General features: G+C 37.7%; 2 protein-coding genes across 5 annotated transcripts in view; one reads left to right on the top strand and one right to left on the bottom strand.

The window, feature by feature from the left end:
- Window positions 1-4,867, top strand: part of jak1 (Janus kinase 1) — a 39,131-nt gene extending 34,264 nt beyond the window's left edge. For both annotated transcript variants that reach the window (XM_058404145.1, XM_058404144.1), the window contains exons 22-24: window positions 992-1,109; window positions 2,142-2,252; window positions 3,720-4,867. In XM_058404145.1, coding sequence (XP_058260128.1) covers window positions 992-1,109; window positions 2,142-2,252; window positions 3,720-3,824 — 334 coding nt within the window. In that variant the 3' untranslated portion in view covers window positions 3,825-4,867. The remainder of the gene's footprint in view (window positions 1-991; window positions 1,110-2,141; window positions 2,253-3,719) is intronic.
- raver2 (ribonucleoprotein, PTB-binding 2) overlaps window positions 991-19,557 on the bottom strand; it is a 105,538-nt gene continuing 86,971 nt past the window's right edge. For 2 of the 3 annotated variants that reach the window (XM_058404146.1, XM_058404147.1), the window contains exons 13-15: window positions 15,310-15,432; window positions 12,240-12,437; window positions 991-10,841 (exon numbers count right to left, since the gene is read on the bottom strand). In XM_058404146.1, coding sequence (XP_058260129.1) covers window positions 10,710-10,841; window positions 12,240-12,437; window positions 15,310-15,432 — 453 coding nt within the window. In that variant the 3' untranslated portion in view covers window positions 991-10,709. The remainder of the gene's footprint in view (window positions 10,842-12,239; window positions 12,438-15,309; window positions 15,433-19,557) is intronic. The other variant, XM_058404148.1, reaches the window with a different exon arrangement.

Here is a 19,557-nt window from a genome sequence, read left to right as displayed (position 1 = left end):
GACCCATACTAATAGTGGTGAGCTGCCGGTCAGACTTCTGGTAAAGACCTGCTGTGCCTCCACTGCTGAAATCCTATTAAATAAGCTTTTATTATGCAAGCCTTTGGGTTGATTGGGTAATTGACCAGGTTAACATTTCTTTATTGAAAACATCTTAGTACATCTGTGTGAAGTGACTGAAGGGTGCAATCACTATATAATTTAATAGGATTAAACAGCAATTCCACTATGCCACTTAGCTATGGATTTTGTTAAGCTCTATTTTGGACAATTTCCTTAAATCAAAGAAAAAAATACCTTGCAAATCAAGACTCATGGCTTCCTGTGACAGCTGTAAGCAAGCTAGAGTGGGCAAAGCAGCATTCACAGTATGTTTTTTCATTCAAAGATACCTGCATTTCTTACACAGGATACAGGAAAAAGGTGTAGGCCTCTTAGGTTTAATAATTTCATGGGCATTTAAATGAACAGGTTAGCTGAACTGTAATTGTATTCATTTATTATCGTTATAATATTATTATATTGATTATATTAATTTAGTTTAATTTACACCCTCAGGGATGCTATAATAGCAATTATGAAAGTGCAGGACCTATCCAAATTTATTACTTATTCATAATTTTAATAATTAAACAGTCACTGTGCTTGCTGAGACACACTCATTAAAACTACAGAATATCTTAAAAATGTGTAGATAGATAGATAGATAGATAGATAGATAGATAGATAGATAGATAGATAGATAGATAGATAGATAGATAGATATGAAATTAACTTTATTTAAATAGAACATCCCTTGTGTACCCAGTCTGTGAACCTTTGACAGATTATGAAAGCCTTTTCGGTTTGCAGGTTCCCTGTGTGTACAGAGTGTTTAGCCTTCTTATTGATTAGATATGTGACCATATGGCTCATGCTGTTGGAGCTGTCTGTCATGGCGTATTAGCAGTGATCATGTGTGTGACAGTATGTCTCTCTCTGCATGGTGTAGGTACGCTCCAGAATGCCTGATTCACTGTAAGTTTTACAGAGCGTCAGATGTCTGGTCATTTGGAGTGACCATGTACGAGCTCCTGACCTACTGCGATGCCTCGTGCAGCCCCATGTCGGTAAGCAGTCTGTTAACTTTGATGACCCCAGTTTGATTGATTCACAGCCCACTAGCCCATTAGGGGTGAAGAGTGAAGTCCAAATGATTTGATGACCTAAAAGACACGTGACTCAGAAATATGAGTATTGGAGCCATAATGGCATTGTTGTGACCAGGCACATTGTTATCGTGTTAATGAAAAATATTTGGAAGTACTGTTCTCAACACTCCATGAAGAATGCAACAACCAGCCTTCAAACAGCCCATAACTACACATCTGTTTTTGCAGATGTTTTGCAACAAGTGATATTTTAAGGTAGATTGCTTTGTAGGTTTGCTCAATCACAATGAAAACAGGACTTGGAAATCTCTACAACAGTTATATACAACTTTATATCACAGTGCTCTTTAATTCAGAAGGTATTTACTTATTTACTAAATTAAGAGATCAGCTGTTTATAGATTTTATAGCACAAGTGATAACAGAGTTGATCCACAACATTAAATGTAACTGTAATAAAAAATTAAAGGTATTGTGTGGTTCTTTTAATAAATAATAAACAATAATCATTTCCAAATTGCTATCATCTAAGATAAAACTGTGCTGTCACTAGAACTTTAAGGCTGCTAATCAAGCCACATTTCCTGTGTCTGTAAAGAAATAATCACCCAAAGACCCAAGCTGTTATTTCTCTGCTCAGTGGGCAGTTCAGAAGGTCTCAGGGAAGCTTTGATCGAATTGAAGGTGTGAGAGTTATATAGAGATTTGGTTGAACTTGGCCCTTTACTGAGTGAAACACTGATCTGCTGTCCGCTGCTAATGAAAGTGCCTTTTGTTCAGCGAAGGCCGAGCGGAGGCTCACTCGCTCTCTGCCAGATGGTGCCAGTCTGTGCCCATGGTGGCAGATGTCTAGCCCAAAGTGTTCATGCTGGTCTCCACACAATCCCCTTCTATAGAAAGCATGGAGAATATTGTGTTACTGAAAATAATTGCTTATTGAATATATAAAACATTTTAATAATTGAAAAAAATCTGTTCTGTCCCCACCAGGTCTTCCTTAAAATGATTGGACCAACCCATGGCCAAATGACCGTCACCAGATTGGTCAAGGTTCTGGAGGAGGGGAAGAGATTGCCTAAGCCAGACGGTTGCTCAGACAAGGTAAACATTTACCACACACAGATCAGCTGATATCAGTGGAAAATGAAATGTTAAAATTGAAGTAACATGTTGTGTCCACTGTAGTGTCTCTGTTGTCTCAAGCCTTTGTAGTGTCCACTGTAGTGTCTGTGTTGTCTCAAGCCTTTGTAGTGTCCACTGTAGTGTCTGTGTTGTCTCAAGCCTTTGTAGTGTCCACTGTAGTGTCTGTGTTGCCTTTCCGCTTTGAGACAATGTCCACTGTTAAAAGCACTATACAAATACATTGAAATTGAAGCCAGTCAGCTGGCAGTGTGTGTGCCGGTCATACTGTAGCTTACCATTTTTAAATTAGTTAAGAATTTGAAATATACTATTTAATGTGCTTTTGTCTGTTTTTAGTTTAGTAACACTATAAATGAATCATATTTATTTTAAGGAGGAAGCTTTTATTATCACCACACATACATTACAGCACAGTGGAATCCTTTTCTTCACATATCCCAGCTGAGGAAACTGGGGTCAGGGCAGCTCTGATGCAACGCCCCTGGAGCAGTGAGGGTTAAGGGCCTTGCTCAATTGCCCAACAGTGGAGCTTGGCAGTGCTGGGGCTTGAACCTTGATTTTCCGATCAATAACCCAGAGCCATGACCACTTGAGTGACCACTGCTCCAAAAACCAATCTAAATCCTACCCAACCAAACCAAACCTTTCCTTTTCTCAAGGCCAGACTAAAAAAACACGACATGAACTGAAAGACCAGACTAGAAAATATACAAGTGAACGTAGCCAAAAGGCAGAGAAGCAAAGAGATTATTATTTGGTATTTAATTTTCATTCAACGACACACAGTAAGTTATTATTAAAAACGAGTCATGCTCTTGTTTTTTTTTGTGGACATTTCACATAAATTATATATTTTCATGAAGTACAAAATGAGATTTTTTTTTAACAGCGAATCCACCGAGACTGCTCGTTACAGGCTAGTGCAGTGATGTGATGCTCTCATTTTCTGCAGGGTTTTTTAATCTTGTGATTTGAGCTATTTGCTTACATGGTCAGGTGTCTCAGCCCAAGAGCTCTGTATGATTAACAGTGCATCATGCAGCTGAGATATAAGGGGGAAAGAAGAAGAAAAGTTAATATGCAAATATCTAACTCCTTTGAGACATTAAGTTCAGTGTGAATTGGCCTTCAGTAAAACTCTCCTCAGTGCATTAAGAGTGCAGTCTTTCCAGTTTTTGTTTCATTTCAGACACAGCGTCTGAAAAGTCAGGAAGTGATAGGAATGTGTTCAGCAAAATCCCCCAAAACATTATATAGCTGGCTGAGAAAATATATGCTTAGAGCACAGAGGTGAACATTTGTTGTGAATAATTAATACAAAATGGAGTATATGTAGTCTTACACTCTGACTTTTTACACATCCTGTTGATTAAATATCATTTTATTCAGGTTTTATCGCCCTAACTGTAACGTCTCTTGTGCCAGGTGTACGCCTTAATGAGGAGATGCTGGGAGAGCACACCAGACAAAAGGATCGACTTCAAGGGCCTCATCGCTGATTTTCAGCAAATACTCGGCGACGGCATGTAACAACGTTAATCTGCTGCGTTACACACTCCGTCTGCCTGACCAGAGACAGTGCGTGGGGTCGCCACAGTGAACCTTTTACGCAAAGAAGACTTCAGGAGAACATTTCCTGCTGATTTTTGTTTCCAGAAAGAGCTTTCACATGTTTATATTGTTTTACTCACATCCTGTGTCACAGTATTACCACAGAGTACAGCCATGAAGCAAAGTGACATCATCAGTCAACCACAGGGCACGAAGCAGCACCTACATCACTCGCTACGAGTTTGCAAGTATAGACCTTCACGCCATCTTTTGTGTTTAACCGTCAGCGACTGCGCCGAGTTTTCTCTTTGGGTTTAAATGCCATTTTATATTCTCAGTGTGCTTTTTCATGTTCATGTTAATCGGTCATTCGTGCAATGCAGGATGTTGTTTGCTAAAGTGTGTCACCACTTGTCACATGAACAGTGAGGGGAAAGAAAAGCTACAGGAAGTGAGAGAGGAGTTTTGCCACATGTATCAATCACGAGGCAGGTTTGCTTGTGCAGCTGGATTTTTTTGCGGCGAAGAGGACGACGCTTCTGCCCTGGGACAGGAGGAGTCGGGAGAACATTCTGGAACAGCACTTGGTCCTGCGTTTTCATATTATTTTATTTCTTATCTTATCTGCAGCCAATAATGACGAAAGACTGAAAAAGGACATTTATCTTGGAATGTGGAAGGCAGTATTTTTTTTGCCATGCATTGTGAGTGACATTAAATGCCTACAATAGGCACTAGAGGACAGTAGAGATTACAGAAAGTCAAACATATTCCCTTATATCTAGTGACATGTATTCAAATCTTACATAAACTTAAAAAAAAAAAAAAAAAAAAAAAAAAAGGATGGAAATTTTAAGTATGGAAATGGCTGAGCCTGAACATTTTATAATTTGTATCTACAGAAATTAAAAGCAAAATATATTGGGGCCGGTATGCATTGTTAAAAACATGGACTGTCATATTATCCTCAATGTAACTGAACTATTTTCATTATCATCTTGTGGGTAAACGTTTTAATTTTTCTTTTCTGCTGTTACTATGGATCTTTTTGTGTAAATATTCAGTCTGTCATTCCATTGCTAACGCTGACGCTCTGTAAGGAAACAGTGGAAGACTGAAGTGAATGGAAACAAGATGGCGTAGTGTGGGAGAGAAACCCAGCAGGAGACAGACAGACAGACAGACAGACAGACAGACAGACAGGCAGCACAGCTCCTTCTCTTTATTGCGGAATGTAAAACAGTTCTTTCTGCTCAAAAAAAGAAAAAAAAGAAAGAAACAAACTATTTTTCTCCAGAGTAAGACAAATAGTATCCAATAAAGAAAAATGTACATAAATAGACAAATAAATACAAGAACTTCTTTTTCTTTACTACTATTTAAAACATATAAACACACAAAGCTCAGACCTACTGAAAAGGGAAGGGGGAAAAAAAGCTTTGTACTAGAGTACAGAGGAGTAAAGACATGCTTGAATTCCACCGTACCTAAAAATAGCTTATTCACAGAACGCAATATCAATATACTTTAGATAGAAAATATTGCAAAATCTGAATTTCCGGTTGAGAAAACAAATGTATAAAGGTGAAAAATAAACAAACGTCGCAGGATGTCTACAGAGCAACAACAAGCCGTAGTGTTCCTCCTGCACTTGGACAGGTGATGGTGTAGCATGAAGGTCAAGAAGTAACTTTAGTATTGCAAAGCCAGCACACACCCACACACACACACACACACACACACACACACACAGAGACTGCGTTTAAGGTTCAGACACACAAGCATACCAAGTGTAGACTTTTTTTTTTTTTTACACATTTCTACTGAATTAAATATGATTTCTCCAAAAATGATAAGAAATACAAAGAGATAAACTTTACATTCAACATGAACAGGCACAGCAGAAATCCCCTCATCTACAAATCAACAGACTTTTAAACTAGACTTCTAGCACTCAGGGGCAGAATGTAAAACCTTCACACTCTTGTGCTGACAGCAGATGAAGTGTTCGAGAACGGCAGAGTGACCGGTAAGTAAGTTGTGTGACGAGGTAAGTGTGCTTTTATAGTCCCTGCCGAGGTGGGATCAGCAGCGCTCGGGTTGGAGACGAAGCGGTCAGAGAGACTGTGGAACACATTAAGCACAGGAGAGCCAGCTGAACACTGAAAATATACAACGGACAAGCGGCTAGATAAGTCCGAGAGCACGTCAGGGCATGCTGTTATTAGGAAGATAATCAAATTGATTGCTGCGATGCTTATTTTCCTAATGAGAGCATGACGTCCTGACGTTTTTCTGCCTCGCAGCAATGAGTTTCTACGCATCAATGGATAATACATCCTGCTTTTTTTTTAATCGTTTTACAATTCATTCGAGCGTCCACGAAGCGCTTGCGTTAAAGAAGTTGTGAACAGTCGCCAGCCTCTCTCTCCCGCTCTTTAAGAGATAAGACGAAAGAAGAAGAAGCTTATCATGTTATGAAGAAAGCAGAGCCTTTGTCATAGAGAAGTTTCTCCTGAAGCACACTGAGCGTCAAATATTAATGTTAAAAGAAATACAGAAAGCGTCACCGTAGCAACAATTACATCTCGCTTTGTAAAACGACGCCACGTTTTCCAATCCGTTTCTCGTCGCGTCACGGCCCTTGCAGAAATGATGGGCGCCCGAGTGCATGAACTATAAACCTGTGACTTGCACTACGACCACATCTTCTCCTTCTGACCAATCAGAGTTGAGAATTCAGCAGCAAAACCGCGGCATAAATTCTCATTATAGCGCTGAGGGAAAAATCGCCGTCGGAGATTCTTCTCTTCCTCCAAACCATTCAAGTACGTTTCTCTGGACCGAGTAATGCTTAAAAGCGGATCTCAGTCTGATGATTACACTTTACATGAAGGTTCCTCCGAACACGTTATTCAACACGAACAAACCCTGAACTTTTGCGAGAACCCACCGTCACCGTCAGTAACACTGACCATTGTATTAGTTCCATTTAAACACGATAAGTAAAATGAACACATGACACAGAACTGAGGCTAAATCAAGCACCAATATTTACACCCCTGGAGGCTAGAGTTCAGCAACATCTAGTTGCAGAACCTTCTGTGACTGTTTTTTTTATTTATTTATGTAGATTTATTAGTCACAGACTGAACAAACATTAGCCACTGTACATGGGTTTCACTGACATTGAATCAAGCACATCATTAAAGATGTTTTGTATGTTACGGTTTGTTGATGTTAATTAATCAGTTAAAGGAAACCTTAAGGAAAGGAGTGTGAATGTGGTTATATGTGACACGGAGAGGGGGAAAATAATCGTATATAAAATTCTTCTTCTTAACAACTGTTCCACAACTCTCTGAGCTGTCCGAGACCGACATCTCAGCAGGTTTGGATACCGTATGCACAATCTCTCTCTCTCTCTCTCCCTGTCTCTCTCGTTCACTCACACACACACACACACGAGAATGGCTTCCAGAGTGGGTGAGGACACTGGACTAGTCAATACAATCACTGAGTATAAATAAAACATACACAGCCTTATCCTAAAAGGCTGCCTAAAGCAGGAGAAGCCTGTACACTCACTGCTGTGCAACAACAAAGATGAACCATCTCTGAGCATTGCCTTTAGCAGACAATCTACACGCACACACACACACACACACATACATAAGCACTATGGCTTTGAGACGTTCATATGTGGTTAAATATCATTTACAAAAACAATTCTCCCAATGAAGGAGCAGTAAAGAGAAGCACTTATCCCCAATCAGTGTTATTATTACACTCCTATGATACAGTAATATCATACACACACACACACACACCCCCTTCTACACAGCATTAAGGTATCAGCACGAAAGCAAGTACACTATATCAAAGCTATTTAACTAATACCCATCACACACACACACACACGTCCCCAGCAGCATCACATCATTATTACAACTTGTACTATGAGCAATATTACTATTGCTGTATAAAAGAATGGCAGGTAAAAATGTATGTCTCAGTGGGGAAAACAAACGTCCACCCTGGACATGGAACTGGAGGCTGCAGAGAGCAGAGTGTACATATGTACACACACACACACACACTGACACACACGCACATGCCGTAACAGACAGATCTTACACTTTATTGCCTTTACCCTGGGTCACGGCCCGTGTGGAGGCTGTGTGTTTTAGTTTTCTGCTCAAACATGAGCTCGGCCTATATTAAGGCTCCTTAGTAAAATGGCTGATTTTCCCTACATTTACAGCAATATGTACAGTGACACACACACACACACACACACACACACACACACACTTTTGTAAGCAAGCACTAGTCCAGGTGATTGGATCAAAGACGAAAAGCGATCAATTTGGACTTATGGCTTTTTTATATTTGTTTTTTGGACTTTTCCACAAGACTGAATAACAATTTTGCATTCTTCTTCCTCCTAATATACACCATTTTTAAAAAAAACACATTTATTAAACATGAGAATACAGCTGTATGAAAAAGTTTGGGTGTCCATGACCAAATCAGATATTTAGGTGAAGTGCAGTGTAAAGAATTAAACACGGCTTTTTCCAAAACAATTCTGACTTTCAGAATTAAATGGCTCACAGACTCGTGAATCTTTATTAAGAACACAGTTCCAGTGTGTATTATAAATTCTCTTCACACTCTTCAAACCGTTCGCTGGAACTAAACAACCACGGGCTCTAAACAGCTGACTCATAAACTGAAAATGAACCCTAATGAAGCCTGTATATAAAAAGATCCAGCTCAAATTCCCACTGTCTGGGATTTCCATAAGCAATGGCAGTTAAGGGGAAGTCAAGGTGAGATCTGTTAGAAGAAGACAGGGTTTTTGATAGGGTTTACCCATATGCTGGGAAGAAAGGCACTAAATGACATTAAGGACGTATAGAAAGGCTGAGCAGACACGGGAGTGGTGGTGTATATCATTCTACTCTGCAGCGTTACTTACACAAACATGATCTGCATGGAAGAGTCATCAGCAACCTCGCCTGTGACGTATGTGAAGCATGCAAAATAACATCCAGGTAAGTCAGAAAGTTTCGAAAAGTCTTTGCCTACAATCACAATAAAATGAATTGCATGTGATGAAAAGATGAGGTTGTTAGCTGTTAAAGTCTGGAGTGGATCTACTGTGCTTAGGAAGAATGAAGGGTAGATGGAGGAATGAAGTCTAGTAAATATCAGCAGATTCTGGAAATAAACAGAACAATGGTCCAAGATTTACCTCAAAATCCATCACAAAGTACCTAAAGAAAGTTAGCTGAAGCTTTTGGAATGAACCTCACCTCTACCTCGCTCAGATGCTGAAATTCTGTGGGCAGATCTTCAACATGCTGCGCAAGCATCACGGCCCAAGAATATCTCAGAAGTAGAAGAGCTTTACAAGAAAGTTCCTAATACATGAAAAACTTCTAGCCGGCTATGAAAAGTGTCTACATGTACTGACACAGTAGAGTCTCTAAACCTTTACACATGCAACTATTATTATTATTATTTTTTATGTATATTTTAAAATCAACATATATATACCGATCAGCCATAACATTATGACAGGTGAGGTGAATAAGACTGATGATCTCCTCATCATGGCACCTGTTAGTGGGTGAGATATATTAGGCAGCAAGTCAACATTTTGTCCTCAAAGTTGATGTGTTAGAAGCAGGAAAAATGGGCAAGCTTAAGGATTTGAGCGAGTTTGACGCAGGGCTTAATTGTGATGGCTAGACGACTGGATCAGAGCATCTCCAAAACTGCAGCTCTTGTGGGGTGTTCCCGGTCTGCAGTGGTCAGTATCTATCAAAAGTGGTCCAAGGAAGGAACAGTGGTGAACCGGTGACAGGGTCATGGGCGGCCAAGGCTCACTGATGCACGTGGGGAGAGAAGGCTGGCCCGTGTGATCCGATCCAACAGACGAGTTACTGTTGCTCAGATTGCTGAAGAAGTTAATGCTGGTTCTGATAGAAAGGTGTCAGAATACACAGTGCAGGACGGGTCAGGGCTGTTTTGGCAGCAAAAGGAGGACCAACATAATATTAGGCAGGTGGTCATAATGTTTGGCCGGTGTAAATTAACTGTGCATTTAGATTTGCAGATTTTTTTAGTTTAGTTTGCTGCAGAGGACAATATTAATTTGGTGAGGGTGTGCCCAAACTTTTGCACATAACTGTAAGAGTGGACACGGTTGTTATTGATACCTATTTCTGGTATTCTAGAAAACTGAACAGCCCACGCATTTCGTCTTTGACCCAAGTAGAGCCGTGTGTTTGTGAATTTTTGGCCCTTTTGTTTACCAGAACAGAGAGAAATATTTACAATAAATTACATGTGTACATCTGTTCCAAACATGTCGAACTGTTTGATGGAACTTCCATTTAGAAAGGGGAATTCTCTGAGGACAGCTCTGTCTTTTTCAGCCCTTAACCACTCACACGCTCAACACACACACACACACACACACACACACAGTCTTTCTCTCCCAGGAGACGAGTAGTGATGTCCCTAACCTGGGGGACAAGAGCAAATCAGAGCAGTTCACTATTATTACACTATTATTAAAGCACAGCGGCCAGGGTGTGTGTTTTGTGTTGCGTGTGTGTGTGTGTTACAAAAAAAGGCGCCTGGTCTGCAGCCCAGATTAAAACAGGCCTGAGAACATCCAGACCATTAATGCTCACGCACGTTAAACGTCAGCACTCTTACACACAGAGTGCAGAGTTAAGGCTTTGACTGGACAACAACAATGCACTACAAAAACACTGTGTAATCTGTGTGTGGTGTGTGTGTGTGGTGTGTGTGTGTGTGTGTGTGTGTGGTGTGTGTGTGTTTGTTCTAAATCCTTTTCTTTTTGAAATAGTCAGCGTACTGGCCACCCAGTCCCTGTGAGTGCTGGCCTACGTAAGGCCCCTCTGATGTCACTTCCTGTACTGCCAGAGTTGGATATTCTCGCTTTTGTCCCCGAGTCTGTGTGTTAAAGAGAGAGAGAGAGAGAGAGAGAGAGGGACAGAGAGAGACAGACAGACAGACAGAGAGGGAGAGAAAGTCAAAGAGAGACAGAGAGACCGAGAGAGAGAGAGAGAGAGAGTTATTATTGTTTGTTTTTTATATTAAAACTTCCATACCAATAAAGCACACTTTGAACTGAAATATTAAAGTTAATATTCTTTTCATGTATCACAACAACCCACCCACCCAACACACCCACACTTACACAGCCACACCCACACTTACACAGCCACACCCACACACCTGGTTACATTTTCTACATCATCTCTGTAAGTGTATAAGATTTAACTGCATGCATGAACATCTGTAATGAATCATATGTTTGTTTGCAGCCTGAAACCTGCATCATGTCTTAATACATAAAACTCTTTACTGTAAACTTCCCTATTTCCAGCTGTTTTATTCTAACTCTGACAGCTGCATCAAAAACCTCATTAATGTGTGAGAGATACTCAGACACACAGAGTGAGAGAGGGTGAGAGATACAGGGAGAGATGGAGAGAGATAGAGGAAGTGATGGACAGAAAAAAGAATAAGAAACAGAGCCAGAGTGAGAGATGGGGAGAGATAGAAAGAGATGATGGAGAGTGATAGAGGAAGCAATGAAGCGAGAGAGAGAGAGAGAGAGAGAGAGAGAGAAATGGGGAGTGATAGAGAGAGTGATGGAGAGATAGAGGGAGTGATGGGGAGTGATAGAGAGAGTGATGGAGAGATAGAGGGAGTGATGGGGAGTGATAGAGAGAGTGATGGAGAGATAGAGGGAGTGATGGGGAGTGATAGAGAGAGTGATGGAGAGATAGAGGGAGTGATGGGGAGTGATAGAGAGAGTGATGGAGAGATAGAGGGAGTGATGGAGAGAGATAGAGAAAGATAGAGGAAGTGATGGAGAGAGATAGAGGGAGTGATGGAGAGAGATAGAGGGAGTGATAGAGAGAGATAGATGTAGTGTTTACATCTGTAGAACCACACACAGAAATGCAAATCTTTCTCTCCTCTCTTCTCCTCTCACTCCATCTGATAAACACTCTCCACACTAGCTAGTGCCAAACTCATGCTGAGCTGCTTTTATGCAAAACCCCAAGGATGAGACAAACACACACACACACACACACACAAACAAACACACACACACACACACATACACACAGTGAAAATTCTGCACTAATAGATATATAGATCTTCAGGACGCTATTTGAGAGCAGCTAGTCAGCTAGCTTTCTTTCCTCCACACGGTGTCTTCACAGTGTCTCTGTCTCTACTGTCTAACTGCACTGCTGACTCTACAACCCTGAGCATTAACCCTACAGACGTGTGGGGCGTGAGTGTGTGGGCCGGCACACGCATGCGCACACTTACATAGTAATACTGGCTCCAGTCTGTTACGCTGTGTGCACTCTGTGTGTGTGTGACAACACTCGGTGTGTGTGTGTGAGCGTGTGTAGGGGTGATGAAGCCAGGCATGATTGGCAGGGCACTGTAGGCGGGCAGGATGGGCGGGGCAGCGCCATTCAGGGACAGAGGAGAAACCATGGGTGGCTTCACAACCTCCAGCTCCTGAAAGAAAGAGAAAGAGAGAGAGAGAGAGAGAGAGAGAGAGAGAGAGAGATGAGAGAAAGTGAGGCGGCAGAGAGAGAGAGAGAGAGAGAGAGAGAGAGAGACAGAGAGAGGCAGAGAGAAAAGAGCGAGAGAAACAGATAGAGAGGATATGAGAGAGAGACATATGAATGAAAGTGGGGGGCAGAGAGACGTGTTAGAGAGAGAGAGAGAGAAAAGAGAGAGAATCAGATAGACAGAAAGTGAGAGAGAGACATGAATGAGAGTGAGGGAGAGGGCAGAGAGACATGTGAGAGAGAGAGACATATGAATGAAAGTGAGGGAGAGGGCAGAGAGACGTGTGAGAGAGAGAGACATATGAATGAAAGTGAGGGAGAGGGCAGAGAGACGTGTGAGAGAGAGAGACATATGAATGAAAGTGAGGGAGAGGGCAGAGAGACGTGTGAGAGAGAGAGACATATGAATGAAAGTGAGGGAGAGGGCAGAGAGACATGTGAGAGAGAGAGACATATGAATGAAAGTGAGGGAGAGGGCAGAGAGATGTGTGAGAGAGAGAGACATATGAATGAAAGTGAGGGAGAGGGCAGAGAGACGTGTGAGAGAGAGAGACATATGAATGAAAGTGAGGGAGAGGGCAGAGAGACGTGTGAGAGAGAGAGACATATGAATGAAAGTGAGTGAGAGGGCAGAGAGACGTGTGAGAGAGAGAGAGAGAGAGAGCGAGAGAGAGAGACAGACAGATGAGCATTGTGTTCTGGGAATATAGATGGGTGACAGGGAGGAATTCCATGATGAATTGTTAGAGGAATTCCTTTAGAAGAGTGCAACAGTGTGGAAATAACACTCTTGTACTGAACTCTACACTTCATTTCATAGTGAATTCTAAGTGACGACATGCCACTAAAACCACAATAAAATGTAAAAAAAACTATTTTCCCAGTGCAATGCCCAGTTGATTGTAGAATGCGTCATCTGAAATATCTTAAACAGAAATATGACATGGAACTGCATCTTTAATTTCTACCTCAGTGGTTTTCCCTCAGCTCCTTGACATCCCAGCATCGGTCACTGGTACCATTCAAATCATTCTCAAAAAAAAAATTATCTAAAAATGCCTTTAAAGGTGAGAGCCCTTCGTTATGGACATGGGCAGTACATATTTATTTATTTATTTATTTATTTATTTATTTATTTATTTATTTATTTATTTAATGAATGCAATTCAAACTATTGCAGCTAAATGTGTACCTGCTAGATATATATACATACATACATACATATACAGTACATAGAAAGATAGATAGATACACTATATTGCCAAAAGTATTCGCTCACCTGCCTTGACTCGCATATGAACTTAAGTGACATCCCATTCCTAATCCATAGGGTTCAATATGACGTCGGTCCACCCTTTGCAGCTATAACAGCTTCAACTCTTCTGGGAAGGCTGTCCACAAGGTTTAGGAGTGTGTTTATGGGAATTTTTGACCATTCTTCCAGAAGTGCATTTGTGAGGTCACACACTGATGTTGGACGAGAAGGCCTGGCTCTCAGTCTCCGCTCTAATTCATCCCAAAGGTGTTCTATCAGGTTGAGGTCAGGACTCTGTGCAGGCCAATCAAGTTCATCCACACCAGACTCTGTCATCCTTGCTTTGTGCACTGGTGCACAGTCATGTTGGAAGAGGAAGGGGCCAGCTCCAAACTGTTCCCACAAAGTTGGGAGCATGGAATTGTCCAAAATGTCTTGGTATGCTGAAGCATTCAGAGTTCCTTTCACTGGAACTAAGGGGCCAAGTCCAGCTCCTGAAAAACAACCCCACACCATAATCCCCCCTCCACCAAACTTTACACTTGGCACAATGCAGTCAGACAAGTACCGTTCTCCTGGCAACCGCCAAACCCAGACTCGTCCATCAGATTGCCAGATGGAGAAGCGCGATTCGTCACTCCAGAGAACGCGTCTCCACTGCTCTAGAGTCCAGTGGCGGCGTGCTTTACACCACTACATCTGACGCTTTGCATTGCACTTGGTGATGTATGGCTTGGATGCAGCTGCTTGGCCATGGAAACCCATTCCATGAAGCTCTCTGCGCACTGTTCTTGAGCTAATCTGAAGGCCACATGAAGTTTGGAGGTCTGTAGTGATTGACTCTGCAGAAAGTTGGCGACCTCTTCACACTATGCGCCTCAGCATCCGCTGACCCCGCTCCGTCAGTTTACGTGGCCTACTACTTCGTGGCTGAGTTGCTGTCGTTCCCAAACACTTCCACGTTCTTATAATACAGCTGACAGTTGACTGTGGAATATTTAGGAGCGAGGAAATTTCACGACTGGATTTGTTGCACAGGTGGCATCCTATCACAGTTCCACGCTGGAATTCACTGAGCTCCTGAGAGCGACCCATTCTTTCACAAATGTTTGTAAAAACAGTCTGCATGCCTAGGTGCTTGATTTTATACACCTGTGGCCATGGAAGTGATTGGAACACCTGATTCTGATTATTTGGATGGGTGAGCGAATACTTTTGGCAATATAGTGTAGATAGATAGATAGATAGATAGATAGATAGATAGATAGATAGATAGATAGATAGATAGATAGATAGATAGATAGATAGACAGACAGACAGACAGACAGACAGACAGATAAACATCTGTACAGAACTGCAAGAACTCAATAACACAGTCTGAGTAATTTATTGAGAGCTGATGGAAGATCGCTGGATGCGTGGAACAGGATTCATTAAAGCTTTTATCCACAGAATGCAGACTGACCTTCTCTCATCATTCATGTATCTGAACAAATTTTATTTCTAGCATGAGGAACATTTACTCTAGGCTCTAGTGGGATACAGTGTAGTGTGTGTGTACCTTGCTGAGGTCTCTCTGCTGGTACCCGGGTGCAGCAGCCTGGCTTATCTGAGTCTGAGAGTAGTACTGAGTGACAGCCTGCATGTAAGAAGTGTAGTCCCCATATGAAGATGTGACTACAGCCTGAAGGGAGAGAGAGGGAGGGAGAGAGAGAGACAGAGAGAGAGAGAGAGAGAGAGAGAGGGAAGGAAGGAGAGAGAGGGAGAGAGAGAGGGAGAGAGAGAGGGAGAGAGAGAGAGAGAGAGAGAGAGAGAGAGAAAGAGCTTCAGTATTTGCTTGAAGACAAAAGATACTGCATTTCCCTAGAGGAAGCAAGGAGTCACACACACACATACACAGACGCACATGGACACACATGCACACGCACACACACAACACTCATACCTATTGATTATAGGCTTTTGTTTTGCTATTTGTTGTTTGTTGTTTGTTTGTTTATTTGTATATTTATTTATTTTACTTGTTATCTTATTATTTATTCCATGTTCATTGATTTTGTGATTCTAAGACATAACTTGGACAGAAATGTCGATACAATAATCCTTTTAAAGGCAGAAACAGGGTTAAGCAAATGTAATACCTGAACTTCAGTTAAAATAATTCCCACACACTATCACTATTCCTCAAGTTACTTTCAGCTTTTCAGTCTTTATATATCAGTCTTTATATATCAGCATTTATATATCAGCATTTGTATATCAGTCTTTATATATCAGTCTTTATATATCAGTCTTTATATATCAGCATTTATATATCAGTCTTTATATATCAGTCTTTATATATCAGCATTTATATATCAGTCTTTATATATCAGTCTTTATATATCAGCATTTATATATCAGTCTTTATATATCAGTCTTTATATATCAGTCTTTATATATCAGCATTTATATATCAGTCTTTATATATCAGCATTTATATATCAGTCTTTATATATCAACATTTATATATCAGTCTTTATATATCAGTCTTTATATATCAGTCTTTATATATCAGCATTTATATATCAGTCTTTATATATCAGCATTTATATATCAGTCTTTATATATCAGTCTTTATATATCAGTCTTTATATATCAGCATTTATATATCAGTCTTTATATATCAGCATTTATATATCAGTCTTTATATATCAGCATTTATATATCAGTCTTTATATATCAGCATTTATATATCAGTCTTTATATATCAACATTTATATATCAGTCTTTATATATCAGTCTTTATATATCAGTCTTTATATATCAGTCTTTATATATCAACATTTATATATCAGTCTTTATATATCAGTCTTTATATATCAGTCTTTATATATCAACATTTATATATCAGTCTTTATATATCAGTCTTTATATATCAGTCTTTATATATCAGTCTTTATATATCAGCATTTATATATCAGTCTTTATATATCAGCATTTATATATCAGTCTTTATATATCAACATTTATATATCAGTCTTTATATATCAGTCTTTATATATCAGTCTTTATATATCAGTCTTTATATATCAGTCTTTATATATCAGCATTTATATATCAGTCTTTATATATCAGCATTTATATATCAGTCTTTATATATCAGCATTTATATATCAGTCTTTATATATCAACATTTATATATCAGTCTTTATATATCAGTCTTTATATATCAGTCTTTATATATCAGTCTTTATATATCAGCATTTATATATCAGTCTTTATATATCAGCATTTATATATCAGTCTTTATATATCAGTCTTTATATATCAGTCTTTATATATCAGCATTTATATATCAGTCTTTATATATCAGTCTTTATATATCAGTCTTTATATATCAGTCTTTATATATCAGTCTTTATATATCAACATTTATATATCAGTCTTTATATATCAGTCTTTATATATCAGTCTTTATATATCAGTCTTTATATATCAGTCTTTATATATCAACATTTATATATCAGTCTTTATATATCAGTCTTTATATATCAGCATTTATATATCAGTCTTTATATATCAGCATTTATATATCAGTCTTTATATATCAGCATTTATATATCAGTCTTTATATATCAGTCTTTATATATCAGTCTTTATATATCAGTCTTTATATATCAGTCTTTATATATCAACATTTATATATCAGTCTTTATATATCAGTCTTTATATATCAGCATTTATATATCAGTCTTTATATATCAACATTTATATATCAGTCTTTATATATCAACATTTATATATCAGTCTTTATATATCAGCATTTATATATCAGTCTTTATATATCAGCATTTATATATCAGTCTTTATATATCAGCATTTATATATCAGTCTTTATATATCAGCATTTATATATCAGTCTTTATATATCAGTCTTTATATATCAGTCTTTATATATCAGTCTTTATATATCAGCATTTATATATCAGTCTTTATATATCAGTCTTTATATATCAGTCTTTATATATCAGTCTTTATATATCAGCATTTATATATCAGTCTTTATATATCAGTCTTTATATATCAGTCTTTATATATCAGTCTTTATATATCAGCATTTATATATCAGTCTTTATATATCAGTCTTTATATATCAGTCTTTATATATCAGCATTTATATATCAGTCTTTATATATCAACATTTATATATCAGTCTTTATATATCAGTCTTTATATATCAACATTTATATATCAGTCTTTATATATCAGTCTTTATATATCAACATTTATATATCAGTCTTTATATATCAGTCTTTATATATCAACATTTATATATCAGTCTTTATATATCAGTCTTTATATATCAGTCTTTATATATCAGCATTTATATATCAGTCTTTATATATCAGCATTTATATATCAGTCTTTATATATCAGTCTTTATATATCAGTCTTTATATATCAGTCTTTATATATCAGCATTTATATATCAGTCTTTATATATCAGCATTTATATATCAGTCTTTATATATCAGCATTTATATATCAGTCTTTATATATCAGCATTTATATATCAGTCTTTATATATCAACATTTATATATCAGTCTTTATATATCAGTCTTTATATATCAGTCTTTATATATCAGTCTTTATATATCAACATTTATATATCAGTCTTTATATATCAGTCTTTATATATCAGTCTTTATATATCAGTCTTTATATATCAGTCTTTATATATCAGCATTTATATATCAGTCTTTATATATCAGTCTTTATATATCAGCATTTATATATCAGTCTTTATATATCAGCATTTATATATCAGTCTTTATATATCAGCATTTATATATCAGTCTTTATATATCAACATTTATATATCAGTCTTTATATATCAGTCTTTATATATCAGTCTTTATATATCAGCATTTATATATCAGTCTTTATATATCAACATTTATATATCAGTCTTTATATATCAGTCTTTATATATCAGCATTTATATATCAGTCTTTATATATCAGTCTTTATATATCAGTCTTTATATATCAGCATTTATATATCAGTCTTTATATATCAGCATTTATATATCAGTCTTTATATATCAGTCTTTATATATCAGCATTTATATATCAGTCTTTATATATCAGCATTTATATATCAGTCTTTATATATCAGTCTTTATATATCAGTCTTTATATATCAGCATTTATATATCAGTCTTTATATATCAGCATTTATATATCAGTCTTTATATATCAGCATTTATATATCAGTCTTTATATATCAGCATTTATATATCAGTCTTTATATATCAGTCTTTATATATCAGTCTTTATATATCAGTCTTTATATATCAGCATTTATATATCAGTCTTTATATATCAGCATTTATATATCAGTCTTTATATATCAGCATTTATATATCAGTCTTTATATATCAGTCTTTATATATCAGTCTTTATATATCAGTCTTTATATATCAGCATTTATATATCAGTCTTTATATATCAGTCTTTATATATCAGCATTTATATATCAGTCTTTATATATCAGCATTTATATATCAGTCTTTATATATCAGCATTTATATATCAGTCTTTATATATCAGCATTTATATATCAGTCTTTATATATCAGTCTTTATATATCAGTCTTTATATATCAGTCTTTATATATCAGCATTTATATATCAGTCTTTATATATCAGCATTTATATATCAGTCTTTATATATCAGTCTTTATATATCAGCATTTATATATCAGTCTTTATATATCAGTCTTTATATATCAGCATTTATATATCAGTCTTTATATATCAGCATT

This window comes from Hemibagrus wyckioides, linkage group LG11 (genome assembly GCF_019097595.1).
Source record: "Hemibagrus wyckioides isolate EC202008001 linkage group LG11, SWU_Hwy_1.0, whole genome shotgun sequence".
NCBI classification, from domain to species: domain Eukaryota; kingdom Metazoa; phylum Chordata; class Actinopteri; order Siluriformes; family Bagridae; genus Hemibagrus; species Hemibagrus wyckioides.
This window is presented reverse-complemented; position numbering and strand designations above follow the sequence as displayed.